A 15,739-nucleotide genomic window follows, 5' to 3' on the forward strand; every position below is an offset into this window, starting at 1 on the left:
GCATTGGGGATGATCACTTGGGCAGCCCCAGGAACAAAATCCTTGCTTGACATCCCTCTGAAGTTCTAGCAAAGAAGCAAATCCAGGGGCATTTCACTTGATCAAGGTCAAAAAGTGGGCCCAGACAGGCTTTGGGGAGTGCAGATATGAGCTGTGCCGACACTGAGCTGGGATGACAGCACAGGAGACATCAGGCAGCAGCAGAGAATCACTTAAACTGCAAGTGAACCCTGAAATGACAGCAAATTAGAAGCAAGCCCACGTTTCAGTCCAGGCTGGCCGTGAATCAGCTCTGGAAAACGAAAGACGAAACTTTCTGACTTCAGTTCAAGTTATGAACTTATAAACTCCCAATTATCTGGTTTCGTGGACGTGAGCCAGAGACAAACATTTTTTGAGGCGAGTGGACAGATTCCTGAAAATGATCTCATTGAAAAAGGCGTGATTTGGAGAAAAAGTTTGTCTCAAATTCTCAGATTTTACAAAGCTGGGTTAATGTGACATGAAGATATCTTCTGTGTCTCAGACCTGCTCTTGAGCATCCTCCATGCATTTACTGCTCTTTACTGAAATGTAGGGGCATGATAAATCACTTCCAAAAATGGAAGTTGAAAAAAATAATCAGATTTTAAGCCCATTTGAATGATGACAAATGTGCAAAAAGCTTTTGCACAGGACAGCCATGTAATCTTATTCTATTCCTCCCAAGATAACAAGCCCTGGCTGTCAGTGAACTGTGGGCAAGTGGGGCAGCCCATGGTCCAGCTTTGTGATTTCAGGGCACAGCTTTGGAGTGGGGGTTGGAATAGGAATGGACCACATGTGGGGGCAGTTTTTGTCAGCAGATCTTACTACTGCAGGGTTTTTTGCCAATGCTGTTCCAGAGCAAGGCTTTTTTTCCCACTCTGTTTCCCTTTAAAATACTGATTTATTTTTGCTGTTGCTTTAAAAATGGCTGTATTTTCCCCAAAACTGCCTTCAGGCTTTACAGAACCCAGAATATCTGCCTGAAGCTGGGGATAAAAACGCAGCATAGGCGTCATGCAGGCAGCTGGGCAGCAGTTCCCTCCCACGAGGTGCTAAAATTGGCATCTGCTAAAGTTAGCTGGGAATTCATGGAGCTGTTGTTTGTTTTATTGAAGCGGACAGGTCAAGAACCAGGGCTTTATCAGCACCCTGGCATCAAAGGGATGCAGCAGCAGTCCTGGATACTGGGAATCATCCTCGTCCTTGGTGCTGTGGCTGCAAGCTGGAAGGGTGGCTGGGATGTGCTCCTGGTGAGGAGCTGATGGTGCATCACCAGTTTGGAGGCAGGGACACTGCGATGATGGTCCTACCCAGCCCCTCTCCGTGGTTGTGCCAGTGAAGTGGGTGAGCTTAGAGTTGATCCTTAGTGTTTAAAATCTCCTGTTCCTACACTGTGCCAGCCCTCCAGGGAGGCTGCAGGTACAACTTCATGGGAGAGGTCAGTTGGCATCTCCAGACTGTGCAGGGAAGCCCCTTGCTGAGGTTCCCAGAGACCTTCAGGTGCCACCATCCAGTAGAGCTTGAAGGAAGTCCTTCTGCTGTGTTTCCAGTAAATGCCAGCCCAGGACTTCTAATGACAGCAGAGTATGTGCTCCATCTGTTTGATGATCGACACTTACAGTAGATCTGGATGGGTGGGGATATTTTATCGACCAGCTGATAAAAGAGAATGCCAGGGAAATTCCCACATGGGAACACGCAGCAGAGTTTCACCCCGTGCCTCGGCATTGAATTACAGGGCTCATTTAGCAACCCTTGGCTGCCTGTCCCAGTGCTGCCCTCAGTGCCGTGCCACCACTGCCTGTTTGCAGGGAGATGAGCTGGGAACGGATTAAACTGAAAATAAACTTTTTTAAATTTATTTTTTAATTCCCCCAAGGCAAGATTGACTCCATGGTGCCTCTGCCAAGATGGCCATTGATGTCACGATGACCTCCTGCTGGCAGGGCCGAGTCTAACCGGATACCTGCTGGCTTTGCACTGGAGCACATGAACCCCATGTCCTGTGGCTGGAGGGGACATCTTGAGTATCCCTTGGGATGTCCCACTGCGATCCAGCCCATCCCTGGGCTGGTTTTGCTGTTGGTTGTCATGTGTGATGCCAAATTTAAATTATTTGTGAAATATCAAAATACCCTTTGTGCTGACTGCTGGGAGTACTGTGTGCACATCTGTACCTATAGGGTTTTTCTGCCAAGATAGTTGCAATAGTATGGAGTTTGGCAGGGAGCCAGGTACACGCTCTCATTTAGCTTCCTCTCTGTACCACAGGAGCTTGTAATTGAGCCTTAAGTCAGCACTGGATGTTCTGCAAGGCCTCCATAGGTGTTTCTTGGTGTTGCATTTTCTGCTCGCTGCATTCTGGCTCTTTAGGAAACAACATGAGAAAGAGATTCCTGGGATGCACCCATGACATGCAGGATTGAGGATGGCTGTTTGCCTCCTTGCCCAGGCTGAAACCCTCTTGTGTGCTCCCAGGAACAGAGGGTAAGGACCATTCTGACCAGATCTCAAAGCCAATATTTAACCCAGATGGATGAGCAGCTTTATGCTTGTTACTGGTGTTGCTTTTTCATTCACCTCCTTTGCCTTTTTCCCTGCCGAGAGGCAGAATGTGTGCGTGTGCATCTCCAAAAACACTTACTATCACCAGTTGGCTTCATCATAAATGATGAATTTGGGCTTACAGCTTAATTTACCCAGGGAAGCTCATTTGCTTTCAGCTTGATTAGAGCCTGCTCCAGTGCAGCAAGGGTGGCTGGGAAATGCCACCCACGCCGGGGTGTCAAAATGCCTCTGAAACCATCCGGGAGCCGAGCTGGAGCAGCTTGCGTGTCTCCAGGCCATTAAAGCTCACCCCTGGGGCTGGGGAGGATGTGCAGAGCACGGATGAAACACTGCATCCTGCCTGTCCCATCCCTGCTGGATCTGGCCGTAAGAGCCGAGGAAGTTTTCCTGCTTAGCAGGGTGGGGAGGCTTCACATCTCAGCCTTTATTTAATGTTCAGGTGATAAAAGCTTCGCTTCCCTGCCTGGCGCTGTCTGAGCAGCCAGCACGTTCAAACGCTTCCCTTTCTACAGGGAATTTGCATCTCCCTAAGGGCAGCAACCGGATTTATGCAAATATCCAGATGAAAGAGAGTCAAAGCCAAAGCGTGCTCATGAGTAAGCATTCCTGGGCACTTCTGGAGCAGTCAGACGCTCTCTTTCTGACCTTTGGGCATTTTGAGGAGAAGCAGCATGGCGATGCCAACTGCTCCTCTGGCCCCAAAATACTACTGTGTGATGATCACTTCACTTCCATATTGTCCCAAGAGTCTGAAACGATGTTTTGGGGTTGAAACATCCCTGTTGTTGGAATTGCTTTGCTTTCCATGGAGTGTGACATCCCCACTTGTTGTGTTGTTCAGGTGATGTTTCACAGTAGCACTGTGGACAGGATGGATTTCCTCCTTGTTCTGCCATTCCCTTGAGAATGTGGTCCTTCTCCAAAATCACCCAGGCACAGTCCATGCAGCCAGCTGGGCTGTGCTGCACAACCTTCTCCTTGCTTTCCCTGCCAGGATAGAAAGAGGAGAAAGGATCATCATCCCACGGCAGCTTTGACATGAGATTTTTGCTCATGCAGATCATTGCAATTTCCCTTCCTGAGAAGCCAGGGCGTTTGCTGGCTCTTACAAAGCCACTGCTGGAAATCCTTCCTGCGAATGACAGAAATAGGATTGGATGACTTTTCATCTTCTGTATTGAAAGACAGTTCATTCAAGTGCAAGAAGCATCAGAATCTGTATAGTTTGCCATTCTTTTTTTAGCTGGTTTCGCCTCAAACAGCGGCTGGGAGCAGCCTTGGCATGCCAGAGCATCACTGCCTGACGAGTGAGGATGTGATTTAAAACATGATTGTCTGGAGCACCAGCAGCTGCTTTCTGCTTCTGGTGTTCAGACCAGAAGGGAACTGGCTTGGTAGTAATTGGGGAGCCCATTTTGGCAGTCTGAGACCACGTCCCAAGCTACAGCATTGTAGGACTCTGGTCCTAAGGATTTTTCAGCCCTTTTTTCCGATTTTCAGAGAGTCCTGTTCCAGCGAGGTTTTTTAATACTTTGATTAAACTCGAATCCAGTTTGGATTCCACTTGATGAAGAGGCAGGCTGGGAGCTGGGTGGAAGCTGATGTGGAGAACCCTGGGTAGGGGTCACGGTGCCACCTGGCCACCCTGACTGTCAGTCACTCATAGAATCAGGGAGTGGTTTGAGATGGAGAGAACCTTTAAAGATGGTGTTGTTCCAGACCCTATGCCATGGGCAGGGACACCTTGCATTAGAGCAGATTGCTGCCTCCAAGCCCCATCCAGCCTGACTTTGAACACTTTCAGGGATGCAGCATCCACAGCTTCTCTGGGCAACCTGTTCCAGTGTCTCACCACTCCCATAGCAAATTTCTCCTTAAGTTCAATATGAACCTGCCCTTTTTCAATTCAAAACTGTTGGTTCTTGTACTATGACAGGCCATAGTAAACAATTCTTCTCTGTCTTCATTATAAGCTCCCTTTACTGTATTGAAAGGCCACAATAAGATCTCCCTGGCCACCAATTCCTGAGCTGGAGGAAGAGCCACAGCTGCATCCTCAACTTTTTAAGCCCCTATGAGCCCAGCTGCAAGGTGCATTTCCAGGGCCTTTGAATTTCAGGAGCTCCATAGCTGGAAAATGGCCTCAAGTTGCGCCAGGGGAAGTTCAGGTTGGATACTGGGAAAAATTTCTTCACTGAAAGAATGGTTAAGCACTGGAACAGCACCATCTCTGGAAGTGTTCAAACAAACAAGTAGACATGTCACTCTGTGATATGGTTTGGTGGACATGGTAGTATTTGGTCAAAGGTTGGACTTGATGATCTTAGAAGTCTTTTCCAACCTGAATGATTCCACAATTCTGTGGTTCTAATTTGCAGATGCTGAGCAATCTGAGCTCTGCACTGCCTTAATCTCCTTCCTCTGAAGTAATGCTCGATTCTTCCTTCTCCTCCTTCTGGTTTGGTCCCCCATCTGCCCTGGTGTGAATTGGGCTGAGGACATGTGGCAGTGCTTTACACACCAGGCAGGCTCTGCAGATCGAGTGGAGACACTGATGTCCCACCAGCAAGAACAGCTGCAGCTTTCAGCATTTCATCCCCTTTGATCTTTTATTTGAAAGAAAAACCACCTTTATTTGCTCTGCAAGCTCCCACGGGTGGGGGTCAGCTCTTGGCACAGCATCCTTTGGCTCCGGGTTTTTGCGCAAGGGCGGCAGGACCAAAGGATTTTGTCCCTGTTGCTGGGGGTGGCTGGGTGCAGGAGGGTGGGAGAGGGCACAGGATCAGACTGTGCCACAGTCATGCATCCAAAACTGGCAGCTCAGAGGTACCCACCTTTGTCCCTAGAGCTTTGCTGACGTGTTGCTTTTGCAGAGCGTTTGTCCTGTGGCAACTAGGGAGCTGTGCTATGGCTTTTTGCTGGAGCTAAGGAGTTTCCTGAAAGAAGGTTTCTAGGCAAATCATCTCTGCAGAACCTGGGCTCAGTGGGATGAGCCAAGAGCCCAGTGTGCTGAGGATCTACAGCAAGCCTGGCCCCTGCCAGATCTCACTGCATCCCACCCAGGAGCAGGCTGTTTTCCCATCTCCCTCTGTTTGCTCCATGGCTTTTAACTGTCCTGGCTGACACCCATCATGTTTCCCCCCACACGATGTCTCTCCATATTATTAGTATCCCTGAGGGGACATTTGCATTCAGCATCTCTGTCCCATCCTGCTGGAAAAGGGACATCCCTGGAAGGGCTGTTTCAAGCGGTGGTTTCTGCTGTTAAGGTCAGGGCTGGTGAGGATGAGGAGGAGCCAATTCAGGGTTTTCCATGCAGGATGGTGGCTGCCTTCAGAAGTGCTTCGGTGTCCACCACAATAAGGGAGAGGGCCAGTTGCATTGCCATCCCCCAGCATCCTGTCATGATATGTGTGACCCCATCTCCATCAGGTGAAATGTGTAGACCAAATAGTGCAGAGGAAGAGTGAGATGGTTTGGGAGGACAGCCCTTTAGAGCACAAGGTCTGGATGGTGGAGGAAGCTCAGTGACCCACAAACTCCATCTAAAACCTGGTGGCATTGGCTTGGAAGAGAGGCTTTTCTCTAGAGCATGGCTTTTCTGGACAATGCTGGCATAGCTGGATGCCACCAGAGACGATGCGTCCATGGGGTTTATCACAGGCAGAGAATGTTCTGTCCCACGTTGCATCCCCAGCATGTCATGGAGCACTATTTCAACACTGTCTGCAGGTCAAAATCCACCTGTTGGGTAGACTGAGTCCCCCGGAGCCCCTATTCTTCATCAGCAGATGTCCATCAAAGCCACCGCAGCCCGGCAGCGTTGGGGGTTGTGCAAGGGACACCGATGACGCAGACAGGGCCATGATGGCCTTTGGTCAGGGCTGCTGCTGACCTGAGGAGGAGGTAGGACCAGGTGGTGTGGGGACATCTTCCCATCAGAATGTCACCACTGAGCGGGAACACACCGAAGAGCAAAGTCCGAGTCTGGTGGAACACAGAGGGTTTGAAGACCAGGGGACAAAATAGTGGTCCTGGGATAAGCAGTGGAAAACACTTAATGCAGGCTGCACTTCTCCCAAAACCAGCCACCCCAGCACAGGCTGAAGTCATACTTCCGAGGGGAGGTCATGACATCCCCTCCATGCCCTCCCCAGCAGGGTGCTGCTACCTGTTTACCCTGAAAGAGGCATTGTTCTGCCCCCACCCCCAAATTTTGCCATTCAGACACATGCCACAAGTACTAAATTCACTCAAAATGCTGTGAGAAACCACAAGAAAAGATGAGCAGGTGTTCAGCCACATCAGATATTCGGGATGGAGAGACAAGTGGCAGTGACAGTTGTTGTAAGGGACCACTGGGGTCAGCTTGCCCCCCCCGTGCATGTTTTGGGACAAGGATGCTGCTTTGGGATTAATTTCTTTCCAAGGATGCTCTTGGGCAAGGCAGGAATCCTGGAAATGCCCAGTCAGATGCAGAATTGCTTTTTTTCCCCCTGATTCCTCTAGCTGGAAGAAATCCCTGAAGGATGGGGGGGAGGTGACCCCAGTATTTGCGGTGCCTGACTTCCCTGTGCATCAGGCGCCGGAGCATGGGGACTGTCCGTCCCCAAATGACCAAGCTTTTCACCCCCCCCACCAAAAAACCAGGGCACACCCTCTGCAGATTTGGGAAGCAGCCAGCCCCAAGCCTGTTATTACTTTTCCCTGTGGAGTTGGCCTCTCTTCCATCTCCCTTTTTTTTTAAATTTTTTTTTCTTTCTTTTCCCTTCAAATCCAAGCCAGGAAAAGCCTCTGAGTCGGCACCAAGCTCCTCATGGCTGCTGAGGAAGGTGGTGGAGGGGATATCTTGAGTCATAAAACCAGGATCTCTCTGCAAGCAATGCCACTGCCTGTTGCCCATGAGTCATCTGCTACCAGGGACAGGGTGTGAGGGCTGTGTTCAGCTGGGGGGGTTCCTTTTCCCCCTCAGTGCTGAAGGTTTGGTGCCTCTCTGAGGTTTTTATGATATTCTTCTGGTAGCTGGATCTCTCACGGTTCAAGAAGGAGTTAGGTTAGAAAAAGCCATCCATGGAGACTGCAAATTGGAGATGCTTGGGGTCTACATGTGAGGGGAAAAGCTGGAATTCCAGCTAAGGAGCTGGGAGATGTTGAAGGGATGCCTGGAGCACCTTTTGTTTCCTCTGGGGAATTGCCTCACGAGCTCTGGACAGGAGATGCAGCCCCAACACCAGTGGCATCACAGGAATCCTCATGTCAGCACAGGGTCCATGTCCCATTGGGGTTGTGTACCAGCACCAAAGTGGGTGAGAGGCAAAAACAACTCCCAAACAACCTTTACAGGCACTCTCACTGTGCCTCAGCCTCTCTTCAAAGAAAAGAGGTGCAAATAAAAGATAAGAAAGGGTCGATCATGTTACTAGGGCCTCTGGTGCATTCCCAGCTCGCACAGTGCTGGGAAGACTGTGCTCTTCTTTTTATCAGTCTGGCTGGCTCGCTGCCTCAGCTTCCCTATTCCTCCCTTTTTCGTGGTCTCCCGAGTGCCTACTACTTGCAAATCTCCATACCAGCATCATGCTGGCACCTTTCCCTGCTGCCTGAATACTACCAAACTATTCAAATCCAACTGGAGCTATAAAATCAGAAGCTGTACAGCTCTCTTCTGCAAAATCACATGTCAGCCAGCATTTACCACCAAAAAGGAGGAATATGCATGACCTGGTTTATCTTGCAGGTGTGTTTTGGTGGGCTTCCTCTCCCTCTGCAGTTTTAATCCTCCTTGCTGCTTTGCTCAGAAAACATCACCTGCAGCAAAAGAAACAACGAGAAAAAACAATGACCCCTTGGAGGGAAAACCCCACCATGGTTCCCTGGCAGATGGTGCCGGGCACTGCTCCGCTCCTGGTAGCAGATACCCCACATCCACCACAGCTTTTCTGGGGCATCCCCCTGTGCTCTGTCTAGCTCTGCACCTGGAGCGGGACGTGCCGGTGGCTGCTGACGCCTCTGCCCCCAGATGCGGCTCCTGCCGGGGGTTTTGTTTCCGTCACTCTCCTCCCAGACCTTTCCTGTTTCCTTCTGTGCAGATGCGACCGGAGGAAATCTCAGCGACTTGACTTTCCTCTGGCTGTGTCCCAGCTGCGGTCACAGGCTGGGGACAGCACTGTGGCTCTCTGCGTCCTGGGACCTGTCCTCCGTGGCAGTGATGGCAATGGTGGCAGTGGTGACACTGGTGGCAATGGCAGCAGTGGTGGTGCTGGTGGTGACACCGGTGAGAGTTGGGTGACACTGGTGGCAATGGTGGCAGTAGTAGCAGTTGCTGGCAATGGTCACTGTGGTGGCAGTCATGCTGGTGCTGGTGGTGGCAGTGGTGACTGCTGGTGCTGCTCATGCTGGTGGTAGCAGTGGCAGTAGTGGCAGTGGTGGCAGTGGTGGCAGTGGTGTTGCTGGTGGCAGTAGTGGCGGTGATGGCAGTGGTGGTACTGCTGGTACTGGTGGCAGTGGTGCTGGTGACAGTGGTGGTACTGCTGATACTGATGGCAGTGGTGTCAGTGGTGCTGCTCATGCTGGTGGCATTTGTGGCAGTGGTGGTGCTGCTCATGCTGGTGGCAGTGGTGACAGTAGTGGTGCTGGTGGGCAGTGGTGGTGGTGCTGGTGGTGGTGCTGATCTAGTGTGCAGCCAAGCCTCACAGACCTGCTGCCCATGGTCACACATACCAGTGACAGCAGTCCTGTGCAGAACTGCTACGTGGTAATAACTGGGACTGCTCAGAAACGTGCATTCAGTTTTCAGGGTGGTGGAAGTACTTACTGCAGAGGTGGGATTGGGAGCAGGGAGAGCAGGACTTGATCAGCCTTAAGGGGAAAAGGCTGGTTGATGTCTTGCTACAGGGGCTGGAACCAGGAGAGAGGTCAAGGAAATGCAACACAGATGGGTGTTTTGTTGTATTTCTCTGAAGGTGAGCTTTGAATGGGGGATGTGCTCACTCAGAGACAGCTATATTTATATAAGGGTGAGATACATATTCTTTGGGTGAGCAAGAGTCTTTGTTCCGAGTCCCGCTGCTAAAGCCCACGTGGAGCAACAGTTTGGCTCTGCAAAGCTTCCTTTTCCTTTGCTTGGGGAGTTGCTGTGTTTAGAAGAACCTGACTCCAGCAGCTGCATCCCGCTACCCCATGTACCCGCAGCACAGCCTTCAGGTCTGGCACTTGCTCACTGCTCCAGCCAAGCTCTTCCATTAACTGTGTGAAGAAGACCTGACCTTTGTTTTGCATCTGGTTGCCATGAGGAAGAGCAGCCTCATCCCTGCTGTTGCAGGATCTGTCCCTGGACAGCTGGGACAAGGCCAAGACATGTGTGTAATGGAGCTGCCACACTGCAAAGGAGTATTTTGGAGACCCTTGTGATCCCCTCTCATTTGGGGTGTAAGACAAGGAGATGATGGCTCGGTGGTCCCCATCTCCAGAACAGCATCCTTCATTGCTCCCTTGCCACACCAAAGTGTGTTCACTGAATCCTCACAGGGCTCTTGGCTGCTCAGGTTCTTGTGGAAGAAGCAGAAACTTCCACAGTCCTGGTGCAAAAAGAATTATAGAATCACTAAGGTTGAAAACCTGAGATCATTGAGTCCAACCACTAACCCAGCACTGCCAGGTCCACCACTAATTGCCACATCCATGTACCTTTTGATCATCCCAGGTATGGTGATTTCACCACTTCCCTGGGCAGCCTGTTCAAGTGCCATACCACCCTTTCAGGGAAGAAATTTTTCCTAATATCCAATCTAAACCTTCCCTGGCACAATTTGTGGCTGCTTCTTCTCGCCCTGTCGCTTTGTTACTTGGGAGAAGAGACTGACCTCCACCTGGCTACAACCTCCTTTCCTCAGGCTTCCCCCTGATGGGTGTGAGCCTGACAGGCCAGTGCTGCACTGCCGAGCATCCTCATCCAGGGCTTGCTCACTGTGTCCTCACATGCTTCCTCTGGATCCCCCATAGCGCTCAAATAAGAAGGATTTATGTATGCTTGGCAGGTTATTAATATTAGCTGAAATTCCCTTTTCCACATTGTTCTGCAGTGCTTAATATGGAGATCAGCGCCTCAGCCTGTAGCGCAGGGGATGATTTGCGATTGAATATCCATTAGGGATTTATGGGCTTCGGGGCTGAATTGCTGAGACGTGCAAGTGCCAAAATACTTGAAACGCTTCCACTGGAGAGAAGAGACCTTGTGGGAAAGGAGCACTGGCTGTTCCCGTACGCAGGCGGTTCCCACTGAACCTCTGTTACTGGCAGCGAGCACACCCAAGCCAGTAAAAAACTGTGTGGGATCCGGAGCGCCGATGGAGCATGAACTGTGTGTTGGATGGGTGGCAGGGAGTGAGCCACTGCTCCTGGTGGACACTGGTGCTCACAGCAGCTCCCAGTCCCACAGGGTTGCTCAACGGGTGGGATTAATCCAGGACACAGTTAAACATGGGCACAGTTCATATCAACGTGTCTCTGCAGCCACTTAAAACCAGGTATGAGGTTGTTTGGAAGGAGAATTTACAGTTGTTCCTTGAGCACCTCTGGTGTAGTGTGTCATATCTGAAGGGGCAGAAGGCAAGATATCATTAGGCAAAGTGGAAGTTGGAAGAGCCAAGAGCCAAAGGCTTTAAAAGGAAAAGCAAAAGATCCTTGAGTCCTTTGTTTGAGAAACTGGGTTTGCAAGGGGATGTTCTGGGGCTATACCTGCTTTGCATCAGCTCTTCCCTTTGAGCAGGCACCTGTGGCTGCCCATCCCTCCCACCTCCCATCCCTCTGGAGGGTTTTAACCTCTGTTTTCCTTTAAGTGAAAAAGATGAACCTTGCTGAGGGGTTTGCCAGCAGGTTTTCTTTGGGAAACATCCACTAGCTGGGCGGCCGGTTCTTTTCATGGTTGTGCTGGCCCACAGCTCAGCAGCTGGACCTGTAGGAGCCACATAGCCAAAACTAGCCCAAAATTACCCTCCAGAAATACCATGTGGAGTCTTATCCAGCCATGGTGAGATCATCTCAGGGGGAAGCAGACCCCACAAACAAAAGTGATGGGTGGGATCATCACTGGAAAAGCGTGGCAAACACCAGGGGAAGAGCAGGTTTCCCAGCCCATCATGCAGGATTGTTGCAAAGTTTGAGCAAAGATTCCAGCTGCTGTGGTCCAGGTAGGGAGGGTCAGCTACCTTGGGAGTTTCAGCATTGTCTGCTCTGAATCACACCTAAAGTGCTGCTGGAAGCCAGGTCCTGCCTTGCTCCCGTCCTTCAGCCAAGCTTTCTGCCTCCATCAGCTGCTAAAATCTGATTTCCTCAATGGGAACTGGAAATTTGCCCCGAGAATGTCCCACTCATCCCCTGCAGCCTAAGTAGGGTTTGAACTTTGCAAGAATATCCCTGCAGGGCTCTGGAGTAGCATTACCCCATTTTTTCTGGGCAAAAAAAAATTAGTCAGGAGTGATGGAACATGGTTGATGGGAAAAGTCCATGATTTTAGCAGCCAGACTGGGCACATTCAGCAGAGCAGCCCTGCTTCCTCTGAATCCTCACCTGGCTTTTTTCCCCCTTTGCTATTTGACTTTTTAATTCCTGGGTGCCACAGGAGTAGCAGAAGCTGGCGAGCAGGTTGTAAATGCTGCTCAGGCGTGGAGGATCCCATTGTCAGCACCCAGGTGCTGTGATGAGCTGGTCAGTGCTCAGCTCACCTCCCTGATCCCACCTGTCTCGTTACATCAGAGTAAAACAATCCAGAGGGAAAGTTTCTGTCTGCTGGGGCATCATGAGGAGAGGTGAGGGGGTGCCTGCTGGCCTGGCTCGAGTTACTTATGTGCTTATGTTCTATTTTGAGGCTCTGGCCAGGCGACTCTAAGCAGCCTCTGACCAGGGGAAGGAGCAGCTTCAAAACAAGAGTCCGGTGGGTAACAACCTGGGGAGGCACCGGGTTTCCCTCAGCTCTGAGTGGGGCTGGCAGAACCCTCACCTCCACCCAGGGCCCATCATCTCTTGGATTTTGGCGTTTCCGCAGTGGGAATTGATTTATTCTTTTTTTTTATTTCCTCCTGTTGCCATCCTTGAAGGCAAAGATGCCACAGGTACAGAGCTGGAGTACTTTATAGGGAGCGATGTGCCGGTGGTATGGTGATGCAGATGAGCAAGCAGGGAGACACATCCACCGCTAAAGCTAGTGAAATCATACACATGTGACTCCCTCCTCTGCCTCCCCTCCCCAAGAAAGCTCATTTGCAGGCGGCTTAGTTCTCCTAAGAGCATTAGAGGTGCATTTGGTAGACATGAGCCGCTCGAGCAGCGCCGGGAGCATGTGGCCGATTAGAGGCAGTGGCAGCTGGTTTCGGGCACAGCAGGCATTTGGGGTGGAAATACTCTCTGTGCTTTCCAGGGACACAAAGGTGAGGTCTGGGGGGACAGGGTGGGTGTCAGGGTCGGCTCGCGTGGCTTGGGTGCTTAAATCCTCCAGTGGATGTAGATATTGGGTGGCACAGGAGAGAGAACAAGCCCTTCCCTGCCATGTGCTTTTCCCTTCTGTCTAACTGTGAGTTACCTCCTCTGGCTTTCCAGTGCTATTTCAGCTCTTCAGATGATATTTCAGTTTTATTTTTAAATACCACCTCGCTTTCTAATCTTCTGCGAAGATGAGGATGAACAAGGCTGGTGAAGGGACTGGAGCACAAGCCCTTTGAGGAGCGGCTGAGGGAGCTGGGGTTGTTTAGCCTGGGGAAGAGGAGGCTCAGGGGAGACCTTCTCACTCTCTATAACTCCCTGAAAGGAGGTTATAGCCAGGTAGGGGGTCCATCTCTTCTCCCAGGTGACCAGCAGTAGGACAAGAGGGTACAGTCTTCAGCTCTGCCAGGGGAGGTTTAGGTTGGATGTAGGGAAGAAATTCTTTACAGAGAGAGTGATCAGACATTGGAATGGGCTGCCCAGGGAGGTGGTGGATTCACTATCCCTGAAGGTGTTTAAGAAGAGACTGGATGTGGCACTTAGTGCCATGGTCTAGTTGACAAGGTGGTGTTGGGTCAAAGGCAGGACTTGATGATCTCAGAGATCTTTTCCAACCTAATTGATTCTGTGATTCTGCAATCAGTGATACTGGTATGGGCTGTGGTGGGTGATGTGCCTTCAGAGGTACCCCCACCAAGCAGGGGCTTCCTTGAGGAGCACACTCTCACCACAGTGTTTCCCTTTCCCTCCTCTGCAGCCTCGCTCCCCGCTGGGATTTATGGAGGTGCTGAGGAGCAGCTGTGATCCCCGCAGCCCCCGGCAGCGCGCCCTGTGAAGCAGTGCCCGGCCGCTCTCACCTCGTCCCGCCCGGCATCCCGACCCTCCGACTCAACCATTCACGGCTCCCGTGCATGGATCGCCCCAGCGAGGCACCGCTGCCGGACGCCGCCGACGCCGCCCCGTAGGCTCCCGGCCCCCCGTGCCACCCCCAAGTACTCCACATACCCCGATGGGGTAACGTGACGGAGGCCACCCTCCCGCCACCACCACCCCCCATATGCAGAGGCCTTTCTAGAGCGCCCGGGAGCGCGCAGCGCCGGAGGCGGCGGCCACTCGCCGTCGCACACACACGCCGAGGACACCGACACTACAGCAAAGGGATTTCTTTTTTTTTTTTTTTAATTATTATTATTATTATTATTATTATCATTAATATTATTTTTTTTCCTGCCTGGCTTTTCCCTCCTCCCTGGGGAGGGGGCTTGCGGTGTGTCAGGAAGCCGGCGCGCTCCCACAAGCTGGGATTATTTGCACAACGTCTGTATATTGAGTTCTCGATCCTGTTTTATTTTTATTTTTGAAGCGCTAAGGGGTTGCTGGGGGGGAAGGGGGTTAGGGTTTTTTTGCCCCTCCAAGCCACACTTTTCTGGGGCTTTTCCCCCGCCGCTGTCAGCAGCACCTCACCCTCCCCCTGTCCCACCATGGCCCGGATGAACCGCCCTGCGCCAGTGGAGGTCTGCTACAAAAACATGAGGTTCCTCATCACCCACAACCCCACCAATGCCACACTCAACACTTTCTTGGAGGTAAGGAGGGGAGGCTGGAACAGGGGACCGGGGTCCAGCTGCGCCTTTTTGGGCTAAAAGCTGATGCTGAGATGCAACCAGGATCAATCCTGTGTAAATGAGGCAGTGGCACTTCCCCTTTGGTACCACAGCCCCTGGTGGCATCCTGAGGCAGTGGGTATAATCACTGCCAGCTTTTTGGGGGGGGATGTTTTGGAGGACCCCAAGCATCATGTTTGGGCACTGTAGAGATGGAGAAAGTTTCCCCATTCCTGTTGCAACCCCTGCCAAGTCCACTGGGACATCATGTCATGGGGCTTTGCAGCAATGCATGTAGATGCACACACACAATCCCCAGCATCTCGCAGCACCTCAGTAATGACTTTTCATCTGAAATATCCCAGTGTATTTCCAATGCCCAGAGTATGTTGGGTAGTGCTGGAGAGTTTGGTGTTGCATGAGCCAGCAATGGTGTCCTGCCTGGGAGCTCAGCATCTGTGTGAGTGCCACTGGCTCAGAGAGCCATGGGAAGGTGGTTGTGGTTTGGGGACAGCTACCCCATACCCTGCACACTGTGGGGACCACACCAGTGGGAAGGGAGAAAAATTCCCCTTTCCTCCGGCTGCTCAGATTTTTGGCTGAGCTGCCGAGCGTGCGGGGGGTTCAGCACGGTCTGGTGAGCTCACACGGGGAACAAAGGGGGTGGATCATGGACAGGGATGATCTCATGGTGCGAGGTCGGTACACCGGCACGTAATCTGGGGGCAATCCTTGTGCCGGGCAACAAGCCATGCTGGAAACAGCCCAAATCCCACGCCTGAGCCTGCAGTGTGTTGGAGCGATGATGGGATACAGCAGCGAGGCTGGGAAGGAGGCCCTGAGCCATCTGTGAGATGCTGAGTGTGATCGGCAGGGTGTCCTACGACCCCCCCAGCCACCTCCCACCTGCATTTCTGCCATTTCTGCAGCAGGAGTGTGACATCAACAGGCACAAATAATTCCTCCTTCAGGGAACTTGCACTCGTGTTGGGGATGCTTCTTTGCCTGGGGTGTGATGTCTCTGCTGGTGTGGCTGTCAGGGCTTAAAAATAAATTGCCCCACTGGC

General features: G+C 51.6%; 1 protein-coding gene across 1 annotated transcript in view; it reads left to right on the forward strand.

Moving 5' to 3' along the window:
• Nucleotides 1-15,739, forward strand: part of PTP4A3 (protein tyrosine phosphatase 4A3) — a 42,225-nt gene that overhangs the window by 16,973 nt on the left and 9,513 nt on the right. Inside the window, exon 2 of the mRNA XM_008933293.3 lies at nucleotides 13,826-14,654. Within this exon, the coding sequence (XP_008931541.1) occupies nucleotides 14,550-14,654 (105 nt within the window). The 5' untranslated portion in view covers nucleotides 13,826-14,549. The remainder of the gene's footprint in view (nucleotides 1-13,825; nucleotides 14,655-15,739) is intronic.

The sequence above is a fragment of the Manacus vitellinus genome, unplaced genomic scaffold (assembly GCF_001715985.3).
Source record: "Manacus vitellinus isolate BGI_N305 unplaced genomic scaffold, ASM171598v3 scaffold_1_pilon, whole genome shotgun sequence".
Taxonomy (NCBI): domain Eukaryota; kingdom Metazoa; phylum Chordata; class Aves; order Passeriformes; family Pipridae; genus Manacus; species Manacus vitellinus.